At 36.9% G+C, this 16,546-nt stretch overlaps 1 protein-coding gene across 5 annotated transcripts in view; it reads right to left on the bottom strand.

Annotated features, from left to right (window-relative positions):
• PHKB (phosphorylase kinase regulatory subunit beta) overlaps positions 1–16,546 on the bottom strand; it is a 258,770-nt gene that overhangs the window by 37,276 nt on the left and 204,948 nt on the right. For all 5 annotated transcript variants that reach the window (XM_019456029.2, XM_019456030.2, XM_019456028.2 and 2 more), the window contains 5 exons: positions 10,035–10,090; positions 9,417–9,510; positions 2,233–2,316; positions 1,565–1,669; positions 33–115 (listed from right to left, as the gene is read on the bottom strand). In XM_019456029.2, coding sequence (XP_019311574.2) covers positions 33–115; positions 1,565–1,669; positions 2,233–2,316; positions 9,417–9,510; positions 10,035–10,090 — 422 coding nt within the window. The remainder of the gene's footprint in view (positions 1–32; positions 116–1,564; positions 1,670–2,232; positions 2,317–9,416; positions 9,511–10,034; positions 10,091–16,546) is intronic.

The following is a 16,546-nucleotide window of genomic DNA, read 5'->3' as shown; positions in this document are numbered from 1 at the left end:
ATGGGCATACCTCATTTCTTTCATCAACCTACCGTATATTGTCTTCCCGGATGAGAACAAGGAAAAGTGGGCGTCCATGCATTTTCCAGTATTGCTTAATGAACTGTAGTGCATTCTATCAAAACATAAGAGTGAGGTAGAATGTAATGACACCATATCTGAGCTGATCAGGATGTTTAATCAGTTGTGGCAAAGAGCCAAAAAAACTCTCATATATCAAGACAATTCAGAGTCAAACTCTGGGTAGGAGAGACTACATATGTGTAGAAATGTTCTGATACATCCATGTTACAAGTATGAATATATACAAGTTAAGTTTGAAACTTTTTTGACTTTAAACTTTATTCTTAGAAGTAATCAGATTGCGCATATTTTAAGGCTGCTTCTTTTTTGGTGGCCTAAAAAATACAATTCAAGAATGGTCCCAGAGGAAGAAAAAAAAAGAGCGAGACAAATCAAGAAATTTACTCTTAACTGTAGAGAACAAACTGGTGGTTACCAGAGGGGAGGTGGGTGGGAGGATGAAATGGGTGATGGAGATTAAGGAGTGTACTTGTTGTGATGAGCACCAGGTGATGTGTGGAATTGCTGAATCACTATATTGTATACCTGAAACTAATATAACACTGTATGTTAACTATACTAGAATTACAATAAATACTTAAAAAAGAAAAAAACAAAGAATGGTCCCAGGGAGGAAAAATCAACCCAGGGGTTGTCTCTTAAAAGATTAATCCTCACTCCACATTACTGTGCATTTATTACAGCAGGTAGAAGAACCTAGACAGAATCTATACAGACCATCAGAAATGTGGAAAGAGTTCTTTTTTTGACTCAATTTCTACTGTCGTTGTCATCATCATCATATCAAAGACTTACATAACACTTCACTATATGTCAGGCACTATTCTGAGTGTTTTACATACTTATTTAATTCTCAGAATATCCTTATTATTATTCAGTTATACAGATGAGAAAAGAGACTTCTCTGTGTCTTGCCCAAGTAACTTGCCCAAGTAACCTGCCCAAGATCACACAGCTGGTAAATAAACAGTAGAGCCAATATCTTTAACAAATGGAATCTGGATCTAGACTTCATGCTCTGAACCATGACTCTAAGCTTCTCTACTCTGCAAATGGAAAAGAGAGTGGAGGAAACTTTTAACTGACTGTGTGTTATGAGTCAGTTGAGGTTTTACTTGACATTCTTCATAAATAAAATTATCTTGCTAACTCAACTTTTGTTCAAAAAGAGATAAACTACTGCTGTCGTATGAACATGGCTCCCCTTCTGCTTTATAAACTATATATTTTCATTCCATTTGTAGAATGGTCTATCAAGCAAAGTCATACAACTTAATATAAAACACACTCCATCTATTACTCTAATGCTGCGAGCAATTTAACTCTTTCTCCAAAGCCACGCAGACATTGTTTTACTTTCATATTTTACACTGTGTTAACCCAGTGTCACAGACTCCAGGAGCACTCAATTTAGTAACATATGATAAAATCAGTAGAAACAAAGTCATCCAATTTCAATAAAAAGGGGCTCTGAAACTACCTTTATGTCATCTATCAGCAGTAAAACATCTTGAGACATGTAGAAATCACTTAAGTCGAAGATGATAGGGTAACAAACCACAGTCTTTCCTAGAATGCGATAAATCTGTAAGAGATAATTAAAATATATATATATATACACACACACATATATATACATGTGTATATATATATATATATATACACACACACATATATATACGTGTGTATATATATATATATATATATATATATATATATATATATATGTTATATGTATATTTATAACAGAACCAAAGACACAGGTACAGTAGCATAAGCCGTAATAAGAAATTAAAACTGATAATGAAATTTTAAAGTTTCTTGATTAGATCAGTAAGATCAGTATACTAATAGAGTAATCCATCTCTACTGTGATGGAAAAAGCCTCTGTTTGAATAAAAACTGTCATAATCAGGTATACTACAATGTTCAGAAATAATATAGCAGTTAGATGCTTATTCATTCCTAGAAGCCTTCTGTGATATCATACAAAATAAACAGTAAGATTTACTCGTAGAAAATAATAATTCAGATAAGCAGCCTAAGTATATAATGAAATGTGAGAATGGATGCATAGCAGATTAAACATCATTTCATTCTGTGGTTTTATAATCTGAACACTGCTCCACAAGGAAATTTCATAACCACCTTTGATGTACCGAGGCAGCCAATGGGTCTATCCGGTCTTCCGGAGAGTCCTAATTTTTCATTGATACCCAGGTGGAAATAAGCCTGTAAGACATAAATTTATAAATTAGGCAAGAAGAATCCATGCTTTTCCTTTTTTGCCCCCTTTGTCCCCCTAATGCCCTAACTTCTGATCTTTCCAGAGGAAAAATGGCCAGGGAAACCTTATTCAATACATTTGTAGGAAAATAAGCCAGCCAATGATGTCAACTTAGATTTGGGGGCACTGAGAGATTTGAGAGCATATCTTTGCAGATCTGCAAAGCAACATTCTAAAATTTGACATTTTTCTTGTGCTATCATAAACGTACAACTTGCAGGGTTCTGTCCAATTCATAAAAGAACACAAAGAGGCAAATGTTTCCTGTGTAATAAAAAATCTGATGAAAGTTTTAAAATTCAGGGACTCACATCTCCTACTAGATTCCGACTTTCAAGTATTTCCCACAAAAATGGAAATGTCTTTATTGATTTTTTTGATAATATGAATTTTATGAAAAATGTAAGCCATGTGCTCCAAGTGAATGGTGCTGTTTACTCTCACAACCCTGTAGGTGATAACTCTTGCACTTTGATGTATGTTGAAGGAAGTGCAATTCATTGTGTGAGCCCTAAAAAACACGTGAAGTATAGGCAGGGTTACAGATTTTTAAAGATACACAGATAAATATCCATATTACACACATAAATCAATATGTATATATGTTTACAGAAATGGGTTCATATACTATATATATCTCTTTGGTGTCCTACTTGTTAAAATTTAGTACTGTGGTGTTCCAGTTTCAAGATGGTAAACTGAGTGTATGCATTTACTGTACATTTCAATATTGAAATAATGGAAGAAATATAAAGACCCAAAAAAATATCTGTAGCCCTCACTACTGGAAAACAGAAAAGGGTGCCACAGTGGAGAAGAAACTTCTAGAATTTCTTCTTTTTTTTTTTTTAATTTTTATTTAAAAAAAATTTTTTTTTTAACTTCTTTTTTTTTATTTATTTTTGAGACAGAGACAGAGCATGAATGGGGGAGGGGCAGAGAGAGAGGGAGACACAGAATCGGAAGCAGGCTCCAGGCTCTGAGCCATCAGCCCAGAGCCTGATGCGGGGCTCGAACTCACGGACTGCGAGATCGCGACCTGAGCTGAAGTCGTACGCTTAACCGACTGAGCCACCCAGGCGCCCCTAGAATTTCTACAAAGTAAAAACAGATGGACTTGGAATAATTCAGTTGTTAATCAGTGCCAGAGCTGAGCATTTAATCCAGTTAGAAGCCTCCTTACCCAATCCTATTTAACACCTATCCCTTGATGAAGGTAGTTCCCAACTTTTTGTTATTTCAAACCAATTCAATAAACATCTCTGGATGGTGTACTATTGTTTCTGTAGGATAATCTCCTAGACTTGCTGGATCAAAGAGAATATATGTTTTCTTTGCAATATAATGCCAGGTTGGTCACCGTGTAGAAATAATGGACCAATTTACATTGGCATTAACAGTGCATAGACCTTTTTCTTGGGTCAAAATGATATTTCATCTTAAACTACTCAATTCAAATAATTTATGGTTGACCATTTTCCCATATATTTAATGGCTACTTGTATGTTCTATAAAGTTTTCCATTTGTTCCCTTTTCTATTGGGCATTTTTCATTCTTTTTTGATTTGTAAGAGGTCTTGGTATATTAAGAATATTACCTTTTGTATAAATATTTTACCCAATTCACTCATCTTCCATGTTGTGATGAAATGTGAGAATGTTTGCATAGTAGGTCAAACATCATTTCAGCATGTGGTATTTTAATCTAAACATTTTTCTACTAGGAAATTTCACAAAGCACCTTTGATATGCCAGGTTCATCTTCAGCTATATTTAGTCAAATTTGTCAATCATTTCCTTAATGGCTTTTTTAGCACTTGTATTATTCTAAGAATGGATTTTCACTCCAAACAGCTGTAAACTGCTCTTCAATTTTTTTCCTAGTGATTTTATGCTTAAATCATTTTTTAAAAAATAAGTAAAACTTTGGTTTGCATGACTAATTCATTCCAGAAACATGCTTGTAATCCCAAGCACTTGTATATCAAAGCAAATTTCAAGAACCATTGGCTCAGTTGTGATCATGTGACATTCAGCATCATGTAATACTCGTACTACAAGATACTGCTCATTTATAAGTTAAAATTTATTAGAAATACTTGCTTGTCTTGCTGAGCACATGTAGAACAAGTTATTTGCAATTCAAGGTTTTAAATACATTAAATCTTTAATCTGTCTGGAATTTATTTTTCTGTTTGATGAGGGGTAGAAATCTAACCTGTTTTCCTAAGTGGAAAATCAAACCAACTGTTTCTACATAATCTACTGATTATGATTTGAACTGACTTCAAATATCTACCTCACTATACACAAAATTAATGTCTCTTTGATTCTGCTATGGTGTACACTTCCGTGTCAGAGTTATGTCTGTGTCTCTTTCTCTTTCTGCATTGTTATCTCCCTACAGAACAGCATATCCTGGGTTGGCTGGCACTCTGCCCGGCATATAGCTGGTGCTCAGCAAACACCTGATGGATGAATGAGGGAGCATGTCCTCCAGAGCTACATGTGCTGTGAAATCTGATTCTTGAATAGCACTGGTTTTACTGCCATGAAAAGTACATATAAGCATTAGGATATATAGCTGTACTGAAACTATCGCACATTATGCTAGATGGAAACTCCTTTCCCACAAATACTTTCAAATTTTCTGAAATAAATGTTCTAAACTATTTTAGATTTCTTCTATTGGACAAGTGACTAATAAACCATTTACAAGTTAAAATGGACCAATCTAGATTTCCTTTAAATACTACTCTATCACAGTAAAAGAGTTTTCCTTAACTTTCTGAACCACAGTACAGCAGGTCTATGACAGGTAAGTAGACAGACCTGGAATGCTCTCTGCATTCCCCTGTGCATATTATACTGTCCCCACATTGTACATATTCACACCATTTAATCCACTGAAATAGGATATAGTAATGGCTAAATGACCCAGAAGTACAGAAGTACTTCATCCTAGGTCTGCACTATATTCATATCCCCCATAAAGCAAAAACCACACCAATCACTGCATCATGAAACGTTAACCACACACGGTAAAAGCCCTGTCCTCACATACTCTTAAGTTGGTTGAAGGAGGGTGCAGCTCCTCAGAACAGAAAGATTAGCCATTGGCATAAGAATATGGGTATTAACTAAGATTTGCGGGAACATTTTTACTTTTAAAAGGTGGAATTATTATTGAGTAATATATAGAACTGTGAAATCACTACAGTGTGCACTTGAAACTAATATAACACTGTATGTTAACTACACAGGAATTAAATTTTTTTTAATTATTTTTTTTTAAATTTACATCCAAATTAGCATATAGTGCAACAATGATTTCAGGAGTAGATTCCTTAATGCCCCTTACCCATTTAGCCCATTCCCCCTCCCACAACCCTTCCAGTAACCCTCTGTTTGTTCTCCATATTTAAGAGTCTCTTATGTTTTGTCCCCCTCCCTGTTTTTATATTATTTTTGTTTCCCTTCCCTTATGTTCATTTGTTTTGTCTCTTAAAGTCCTCATATGAGTGAAGTCATATGATATTTGTCCTCTAATTTCACTTACCATAATACTCTCTAGTTCTGTCCACATAGTTGCAAATGGCCAAGATTTCATTCTTTCTGATTGCCAAGTAATATTCCATTGTATACATATATACCACATATTCTTTTTCCATTCATCCATCGATGGACATTTGGGCTCTTTCCATACTTTGGCTATTGTTGATAGTGCTGCTATAAACATTGGGGTGCATGGGCCCCTTCGAAACAGCATACCTGTATCCCTTGGATAAATACCTAGTAGTGCAATTGTTGGGTCATAGGGTAGTTCTATTTTTAACTTTTTGAGGAACCTCCATACTGTTTTCCAGAGTGGCTGCACCAGCTTGCATTCCCACCAGCAATGCAAAAGACATCCTCTTTCTCCACATCCTCATCAACATCTGTTGTTGCCTGAGTTGTTAATGTTAGCCATTCTGACAGGTATAAGGCGGTATCTCATTGTGGTTTTGATATGTATTTCCCTGATGATGAGTGATGTGGAGCATTTTTTCACGTGTCAATTGGCCATCTGGATGTCTTCTTTGGAGAAGTGTCTATTCATGTCTTTTGCCGTTTCTTCACTGGATTAAGTTTTTGGGTGTTGAGTTTGATAAGTTCTTTATAGATTTTAGATACTATCCCTTTATCTGATATGTCGTTTGCAAGTATCTTCTCCCATTCCATCAATTGCCTTTTAGTTTTGCTGATTGTTTCCTTCGCTATGCAGAGACTTTTTATTTTGACGAGGTTCCAGTAGTTCATTTTTGCTTTTGTTTCCCTTGCCTCTGGAGATGTGTTGAGTAAGACGTTGTTGCGGCCAAGATCAAAGAGGTTTTAGCCTGCTTTCTCCTTGAGGATTTTGATGGCTTCCTGTCTTCTGTTTAGGTCTTTCATCCATTTTGAGTTTATTTTTGTGTATGGTGTAAGAAAGTGGTCCAGGTTCATTCCTCTGCATGTCGCTGTCCAGTTTTCCCAGCACCACTTGCTGAAGAGACTGTCTTTATTCCACTGGATATTCTTTCCTGCTTTGTCAAAGATTAGTTGGCCATATGTTTGTGGGTCCATTTCTGGATTCTCTATTCTGTTCCATTGATTTGAGTGTCTGTTCTTGTGCCAGTACCATACTGTCTTGATGATTACAGCTTTATAGTATAGCTTAAAGTCCAGGATTGTGATGCCTCCTATTTCAGTTTTCTTTTTTAAGCTTGCTTTGGCTATTTGGGGTCTTTTAAAATTCCATACAAATTTTAGGATTATTTGTTCTAGCTCTGTGAAGAAGGCTGGTATTACCTTGATAGGGATTGCATTGAATATGTAGATTGCCTTGGATAGTATCGACATTTTAACAATATTTGTTCTTCCTATCCAGGAGCATGGAATCTTTTTCCATTTTTTTGTGTTTTCTTCAATTTATTTCATAAGCTTTCTATAGTTTTCAGTACATAGATTTTTCACTCTTTGGTTAGATTTATTCCTAGGTATGTTATGGTTTTTGATACAACTGTAAATGGGATCGATTCTTTGATTACTCTTTCTGTTGCTTCATTGTTAGTGAATAGGAATGCAACTGATTTCTGTGCATTGATTTTATATCCTGCAACTTTGCTGAGGAATTAAAACTTTTTTAAAGTTGGGCTTATAAGAAGCAATATATTAGGAAGTATATCTTAGAGGACAAATCCCAAAGAGCAGCTAGCTTGGAACATAGAGGCTGTAGCCACAGAAAATCTTCCATCTTGATACATGCTTAGGGAAGTTAGGCCCTTGGTTCCAAATCTTGTTTTAACCATACCACATACCCAAACTTTAAACCATTTGTTCATATCATCTTTAAAACAACAAAATATAAAATAAGTAAGGACCAGTTGTAAGTCTTCACCTTACCCTTAATGGAATGCTTTCTATCATTTCCACAGCACCCTGTATAAACTTATCAAAGTGGATTATAATTAGCTATTTTTCCTGTCATACTAATAGATTCAGAGTTCACTGAGAACAGGAACAGAGCATAGAGCCATTTTATCTGAGTGCCCGACACAAAACTCTGCACATAGCAGGTGTTCATTAATGAATGAATAAAATGCCACGTTTAAGTCATTTGGAGCCATGCTGGTCTTTTAAATCCTGACTGCATGTTGTCTGGTAGAGTACAGACTCACCTAGCATAAAAAAGTTGCAATATAAATTAGGCCTGAAAAAAACAGATTCAGGTTAATTTGCTTTGAGCTCATGTTTATCAAAGAATAATAGTCTTTGTTACTATTCTCTGGAGCTTTCAGTGAAGAACCATAAAAAGTTTACCAGCAAACATAGCCTATAACTGAATGATAAATGCAGTGTACAGCCTTAGATTTTCTCCACTTCCATGCTGCCTCCTCTGCTTGTCTTGTGGATCCTCAGTTCCTCTCCTTTTCCACTCCAAACCCATTTACATCTTTGTGTGATTTTAAAGTGTTACCTACTCTAGGGATCCTTGCATTTCAGCGTTAGCTCTTTAATCAGGGTGGGAAGAGTTCTAAATTTGTTAAAGGAGGTTTAAGAGCTCTCAAAGATCTGGTGCTCTGGGTAATCTGACACCCAGATTCTGGTTTTGTTGCCAATGGATAGGGTCCTGTCTGATTAGCAGTGATGCTCTGAGGCCCTGCCTTCTCCCATGCAATGTGCACCTCACTTTTCTAAGCTTTTCTTCTTTGCTATAGCATCAAGGCTTTGACCACACACATGTATATCAATCTAAATGAGCTGACCTTGATCATTTGAGAGAGATAATTCTAAGTACTTACCCCAAACACTTCAGAGTTTGTTCCTGTAATGTTTTTAATAATTACTAAGTAAAAGTGGTAGTTTATAAATAACTAGTGGAAGTCAACAATTTCCTGTCCCTAATAGGCAGGAATATTCCTAAACAGGCATTTCTGAATATATCGGCAGAGCAGTGCATGCAAAAGACCTCAAAAGTCACCTTTTAATCCAATTCAGATACGTACTTAACTGCATACAAGATAAACTCAGATGTTACTTTATAATTACTTTGAAACCCAGCAAACCAAAAGTGTAGAATTACTTCAGACCTCAAATGATAAGGCAAGAGAAAAAGGGAAGTAATTATTACCAATAAATATTTACAAGGTTTCTTTAATAGTTAATGGAAGGGAAAATTATCAAATTCAACGTAAAGATTAATTTTACACACAAGTACTAAAATTAAGGTTAATTCATTATTCAAGTGCTCAGTCTAGGTCAGTAATAGACTTTAGAAGGGAGTAAGAATCAACAAGACTTATGAATATAATGTATATACATACAATTTAGGGGTTTTTTTTTGTTTTTTTGTTTTTTTAATTAATAATGTCTGATAAAGTAGGTTTTTCAACTTAATTAGAAAGGCTTTTAGATTAATGACCCTATTTCAGAATCGGGCTTTAACTATGCCACCTGACTGTAAACTAAGTCTAATAATCATGCTCTAGCACCTCCACAAAGTCAACAAAGACGCAGAATCACTTACTTTCACCAGCTCCTGCTGAGCCCAAATCTGAATGGGCTCTACCTGTTGAGGTGTTTGAGTCTGAATACCATACGTGTTGAGGAAAACTTGAAGGCTAAAGAAAACAGGGAAAAAATGAGAGACATTTTTAGGCAATGCATGTAAAGTGTGGAGAATGGTGGAGGAGAAGGAGGAGGAGTGAGATGAGACTACACTAGCTTAGAGAACGTTTTCATTTATTAACATGAGCAATATGCCATCTGCCCTGGGTTCCAGAGGCCCTCTTGGGTTCTTCACAAGGTATTAGATGGGAGCTCTGAGGGCTGGAAGAAAGAGTAAGCACTGATTTTGGGAATCTCCATTATTTGTTGCACTAACTTCTCAAAACTACACCCTAGACAACACTGGCACAGGTCACAGTCTTTAATATTCACATCAACTAAAACAAAGTTATTTTTAATCATGAAAAGATTGTTGTTCTGGCACTTAAAGTAACATTAATGACAGACATCCTTGAAACCCTGTCAAGGGGTTTGTGAAATTAATCTCTCCCAAGAGACTCAATATTGCAACATAAAGCAATAAGCCCCCCAACCCCCCACTTCCCAAAGGAACACACCACCCATCTGGGTTTCATACCGTTGACTTTCTGCTATGAGTGCTACGTGAACTACCAAATCATTTTCCAGTGGGCCCTGTAATACAGAATAAGGGGTGGGGGGAACATTTTAAAAGATCCAGTCATCATCAGATACAATGAGAATCAAGGACAATATTAACCATCTCTAAGCAGTTCATTAAAATGATGAACACCTACTGGCTCCATGCAGTCACCTCTCTTTCCTTGCTCTCCACTACCTACTAATCAATTTGATGGTGTAGACAGAGTAATGGAACACCAAGGAACGGAAAGCCATAAATCTCACCGCTACCAGAGGGGCTAGCCTGTCAGGACTATTTTGAATGATGCATAAGAGTAGTCTGGGGACTGAGAGTCATTTTCCATCATTTAACTCTGGAGGGAAAGGGAGGAACTAAAAATAAAAAGCCAGCTTACGTATTCTCTATTAAAAATGATCGTGAGTTAAAACTGTTCATTTGGTATCTTAATCACATATAAGGCTATTCTCTTTCTTGTTAGCCAATTTTCCTTTGGCACCTATACATCAAAATAGCTTTATTCTAATATATAATTCCTATACTAGAGAATGAACTACCCAGTTGACTATGTAATTAACACTTTGTTCAATACATACAAGCTGTTGGGCTTAATAGTTCTAATCAAAGATAGTGTTGGATATTTGCTACTCCTTTTTGTGTGTGTATGGAAAAGATTCACTATAGCATATATTATACACGGTTAAAATGAACCCAATTTTGAGCCTGTATTAATTAACAGAGAACATTAAGAAGCATCAATAAATTACAGTATTAGGAAGCTCTGAAAATACTGATCAAATATAATTCCTTTATAGTAATGAATCCAATATTCCCAATAGTATGCTGTAAAATGTTTGATTTACCATCAGTCAGTTACCCTCTATGGTATTCAATATGTCACTAGAATTTATGTATGATGGAAAGCAAGAAACACCAGAATACATATATTAGCAGTAAATATCCTACAATCAAAAGGATGGTTCCCAGAATCATCGTGAAAATGCATTTCAGGCAGACTTCCATATGATTTAAATGAATATATAGGAGAAAATGAGATATAACAACCCAACAAAAATAAATATACATTAAAAATGCCATAAATTCTATTTTTATTTGATAAAGACCTTAAAAGTTAATGTTACTCAGAAGAATGAGAAAAAATTAATTATTCAGAATCTCATCAAGATTTCTAACACATTAAGTCTTATTTCTCTCAGATGAAATCTAGTATTTACTTCATCAAAAGGAGTAACCTTAGAGTGGGCAATTATCTACAATCTTCAAGACAATTAGAGATTCTTAAATAAAAAACAAATGAATACATATACAAGAATGCGGATGATATTTCAGTAACAATAAATAAGGCAGCTTACAGATCCTAATTGGCAAATTGGTATCTTCTTTTTGAATCACAGACCTGTTTAGGATAATGTTGTTTCCATTTGTATGACAGAGTACTTAGATCTAAAATTCTCCCTACACACGTTGAATCATAATGAGTATTTGGTTAGGGGACTATATTTGGTTGAAGAATTTTTTCATTGTAAAAACTCAGCATTTCAGAAATTTCTAATTCACAAACCTTCTATGCTGATCTTAGGCCTTCAACCACAGCCCAAGTGGGACCTTTCACCTCATTTCTACCCACAGACAGAATTCAGCATGTACAATCCCAACCCAGTAATTCTCTTCCTTTCATTGCCAAAATTGGAACCATCTTTTCTGTTTTCACCATTTTCGTCAAAGCACCAGCATTGTCTAAACTAATGAAGTCTCTGAAAACATCCTAATAGGAGTTGTTAAATTCTATTTCTGAATGGTATTTCCCTTAATACTAGTATAATATTTTCTGCTTTTAGGTTTGTGAAGTGTACACATATACATATGCATACAGACACTGAAGGCCTGTATGGTACTGGTATTCTCCATTTTACCTGTATTTATGTACTCATCAAGGCATTCTAATATACAAGGCCTCATGTTAGGGCCTGATGTTGCAAGAGGAAAACAACCCAGTGTCCCTCCATGAGGAGTTTAGAGTATACTGGGACATATGAACAACAGGTATTTATTATCACATAAAAGTATTTCACTGATAGCTTCCTTTGGTAGTATAGATCTACCTTATTTTTGAAAAAATGGCTGTAGGGCATTACATTATATGGACATACCATAATTTATTTAAGGAATGTTTATTTTGGTGGACATTTATGTTGTTTCCAATATTTCACTTCTGCAGAGAATAATATAATAATTGTCCTTATCTTGGAGAATCGCTAAGGATTTAGGGAGAGAACAAACTGCTAAGCACAGTATTTGGCACATAACAAAAATAAAGGGCACTAATACTTGCTGCAGTTGTACTTATTATTTTCACAGCTATCCTAGGACAGCTGCTCCTCTCATCCTTGTTGAGATTTGCTGTAATACCTGTGTCAACTTAAATCTCATTGGCTTCCATCATTCTAACACATTAGGACCATCCATTATCCCATTTTTGTACGGCTAGTTCTTCTCCAAAGAATTCCAAACATCTTTTAAAAGAAATCCTCAGGTGACTTACCACTTTCCATTTTTTTCTTTTATTTCTCAAACATAGACTACAGCTATTTTCTTACCTTTCTTGCCTCTATAAGTCTGCACTTTGCCTTCCAACATACTTTGCCTTTAGAGACGGAAATCCTTACACTTAAGTCCTTGGTTTTCTACTCATTGCACTTCTCTTTCCTTGTCTCTCTCACCAAACTCAATCACTCTGTAGCTTTAGTTACCACCTCTAAGCAGATGATTTCATATTTATATTTCTAGTCTTACACTTTCTCTGAGTTCCAGTGCCCATATTTTTAAGTGCTTTCTGGACATTTTCTCTTGGCTATTTCCAAAGGTAAAAATTCTAAAATTCAACTCCTCACTAACCCTATCTCCACCCCAAACAAGCTCACTTCCAGCTCAGAATGTCAGAATCATCTTTGACTCCTGATTATTACCCTCCATATCCAATTTGTCACCAAAATCCTGTTAAATCTTTTCTTCATAAAGTGTCTTGAACATTCTTTTCTTTTCCTTTCTATAGCGATATTCAGGATTGGAAAGTACCAACAATAGCAACAAACACTTTATGTAACATTTGACATTCTATGTGCAGGGTATGGTACTAACAAACCATTATTTTATAATAACAAACCATTATTTCCATTTTCCAGGTAATAAAACAGACACAAAGAAAGCTTAAGTAACCTATCCAGCGAACAGCAAACAGCAGGGCTAGAATTGTGATGCAAGATCTTATGGAGAAGATGGCGCCATAGGATGTTAGGCTCACCGCATCCTACTGATCACTTAGATTCTACCCACATCTGCCTAAATAACCCAGAAAACTGCCAGAAGACTAGCAGAATGGACTCTCTGGAGCCAAGCGTAGACAAGAGGCTGATGGAAGAAGGTAGGAAGGGCAGAGAGGTGGTGCACGCTAGACGGACTGGCGGGAGGGAGCCGGGGTGGTGGAGGGGCAGCCCCCCCCACCCCTGCAAAGCAGAGCCCCTGAGTCTGACTTGCTAAAGGGGAGGGGCTGGACGGAGTGAGTTCTGACAGCCAGCAGGACTTAACATCTGGAATGTTATAAGTCAACAGTTCTGCTTGGACAGCAGGAGGGCAAGAGGACATCCAGGGGGAGAGGTGTTGAGCCCTGGAAGACAGAGCTCAGCTCGGCAGGGAACAAAGGGGCTGGCCAGGGCCATCTCCCTCTCCCATCCCATAGACGAAATCCCAAAAGGAACCAGCTCCCATCACCGAACTTACTTGCATAGCGCAAACACCCAACGCTGTGCTTCTCTGGACCCATCCCTCCGATGGGTCTGCCTGCCTGCCTCCCTCCTAGTGCTGCAGGGCCTCTCCCGCAGGGGACTACTGATGGCAAAGCCAGCTAAGCCTGCCCCTCCCACCCCTATGCACCTTGCGGATCCACCCTGGCTAACACGCCAGATCACATCAAAGCAGCACCATAAGCCTGGGAGTGTGCAAGTAGCCCAGACAGGGGCCACACACTCCACAGAGAGTCCTGCCCCTGGGAGAGGGTAAGATAAGGTAAACACCAGTCTAACTGTGGGTTCAGTGGTGGGCAGGGGACAGACATCAGGTCTGACTGCGGCCCCGCCCACCAAAACAAGTTACTCCAGACAGCACAGGAAGTGCTCTGCAGTTCCTTGCCACTCCAGGGACTATTCTAAATGATGAAATGGAAGAATTCTGCTGAAAAGAAACTCCAGGAAGTAGCGACAGCTAACGAATTGATCAAAAATAATTTAAGCAATATAACAGAACAAGAATTGAGAATAATGGTCATAAAATTAATCACTGGGCTTGAAAAAAGTATAGAGGACAACAGAGAATCTATTGCTACAGAGATCAGGGGAGTAAGAAACACTCATGAGGAGCTAAAAAATAAAAATAAATGAGGTGCTATAAATGAGGCGCAAAATAAAATGGAGGCGACCACAACTCGGACTGAAGAGGCAGAGGAGAGAATAGGTGAATTAGAACATAAAATTATGGAAAAATGAGGAAGCTGAGAAAAAGAGAGATAAAAAAATCCAGGAGTCTGAGGGGAGAATTAGAGAACTAAGTGATGCAATCAAAAGGAACAATATCCGTATAATAGGAATTCCAGAAGAGGAAGAGAGAGAGAAAGGGGCTGAAGGTGTATTTGAACAAATCATGGCTGAGAACTTCCCTGATATGGGGAAAGAAACAGGCATTGAAATCCAAGAGGCACAGAGAACTCCCTTCAGACATAACTTGAATCGATCTTCTGCACAACATATCATAGTGAAACTGGCAAAATACAAGGATAAAGAGAAAATTCTGAAAGCAGCTAGGGATAAACACGCTCTAACGTATAAAGGGAGAACGATAAGACTAGTGGCAGATCTATCTACTGAAACTTGGCAGGCCAGAAAGGAATGGCAGGAAATCTTCAATGTGATGAACAGAAAAAAATGTGCACCCGAGAAACCTTTATCCAGCAAGTCTGTCATTCAGAATAGAAGGAGAGATAAAGGTCTTCCCAAACAAACACTGAAGGAATTCATCACCATTAAACCAGCCCTACAAGAGATCCTAAGGGGGGTTCTGTGAGTGAAATGTTGCAAGGACCACAAAGGACCAGAGACATCACTACAAGCATGAAACCTACAGACATCACAATGACTCTAAACCCATATCTTTCTATAATAACATTGAATGTAAATGACTAAATGCTCCAACCAAAAGACATAGGGTATCAGAATGGATAAAAAAAAACAAGACCCATCTATTTGTTGTCTGTCTAAAAGAGACACCTTTTAGACCTGAGGACACCTTCAGATTGAAAGTGAGGGGATGGAGAACTATTTATCATGCTACTGGAAGTCAAAAGAAAGCTGGAGTAGCCATACTTATATCAGACAAACTAGACTTTAAATTAAAGGCTGTAACAAGAGATGAAGAAGAGCATTATATAATAATTAGAGGGTCTATCTATCAGGAAGAGCTAACAATCATAAATGTCTATGAGCCGAATACAGGAGTCCCCAAATATATATAACAATTAATCACAAACATAAGCAACCTTATTGATAAGAATGTGGTAATTGCAGGGGACATTAATACGCCACTTACAACAATGGATAGATCATCTAGACACACGATCAATAAAGAAACAAGGGCCCTGAATGATACACTGGACCAGAAGGATTTGACAGATATATTTAGAACTCTGCATCCCAAAGCAACAGAATATACTTTCTTCTCGAGTGCATATGCAACATTCTCCAGATAGCTTACATACTGGGTCACAAAACCGCCCTTCATAAGTATACAAGAATTGAGATCCTACCATGCACACTTTCAGACCACAATGCTCAACCACAGGAAAAAGTCTGGAAAACCTCCAAAAACATGGAGGTTAAAGAACAACCTACTAAAGAATGAGTGGGTCAACCAGGCAATTACAGAAGAAATTTAAAAATATATGGAAACAAATGAAAATGAAAATACAACAATCCAAACTCTTTGAGATGCAGTGAAGACAGTCCTGAAAGGAAAATAATTGCAGTCCAGGCCTATCTTAAGAAACAAGAAAAATCCCAAACACAAAATCTAACAGCACACCTAAAGGAAATAGAAGCAGAACAGTAAAGACACCCCAAACCCAGCAGAAGAAGAGAAATAATAAAGATCAGAGCAGAATTAAACAATATAGAATCTAAAAAAACTGTAGAGCAGATCAATGAAACCAAGAGTTGGCTTTTTGAAAAAATAAACAAAATTGATAAACCTCTAGGCAGGCTTCTCAAAAAGAAAAGGGAGATGACCCAAATTGATAAAATCATGAATGAAAATGGAATTATTACAACCAATCCCTCAGAGATACAAGCAATTATCTGGGAATACTATGAAAAATTATATGCCAATAAACTAGACAACCTGGAAGAAATGGACAAATTCCTAAGAAC

The sequence above is a fragment of the Panthera pardus genome, unplaced genomic scaffold (assembly GCF_024362965.1).
Source record: "Panthera pardus isolate Hobbes unplaced genomic scaffold, ASM2436296v1 HiC_scaffold_18, whole genome shotgun sequence".
NCBI classification, from domain to species: Eukaryota; Metazoa; Chordata; class Mammalia; order Carnivora; family Felidae; genus Panthera; species Panthera pardus.
The sequence above is the reverse complement of the archived record's forward strand: the minus strand, read 5'-3'. Positions and strand labels throughout refer to the sequence as shown.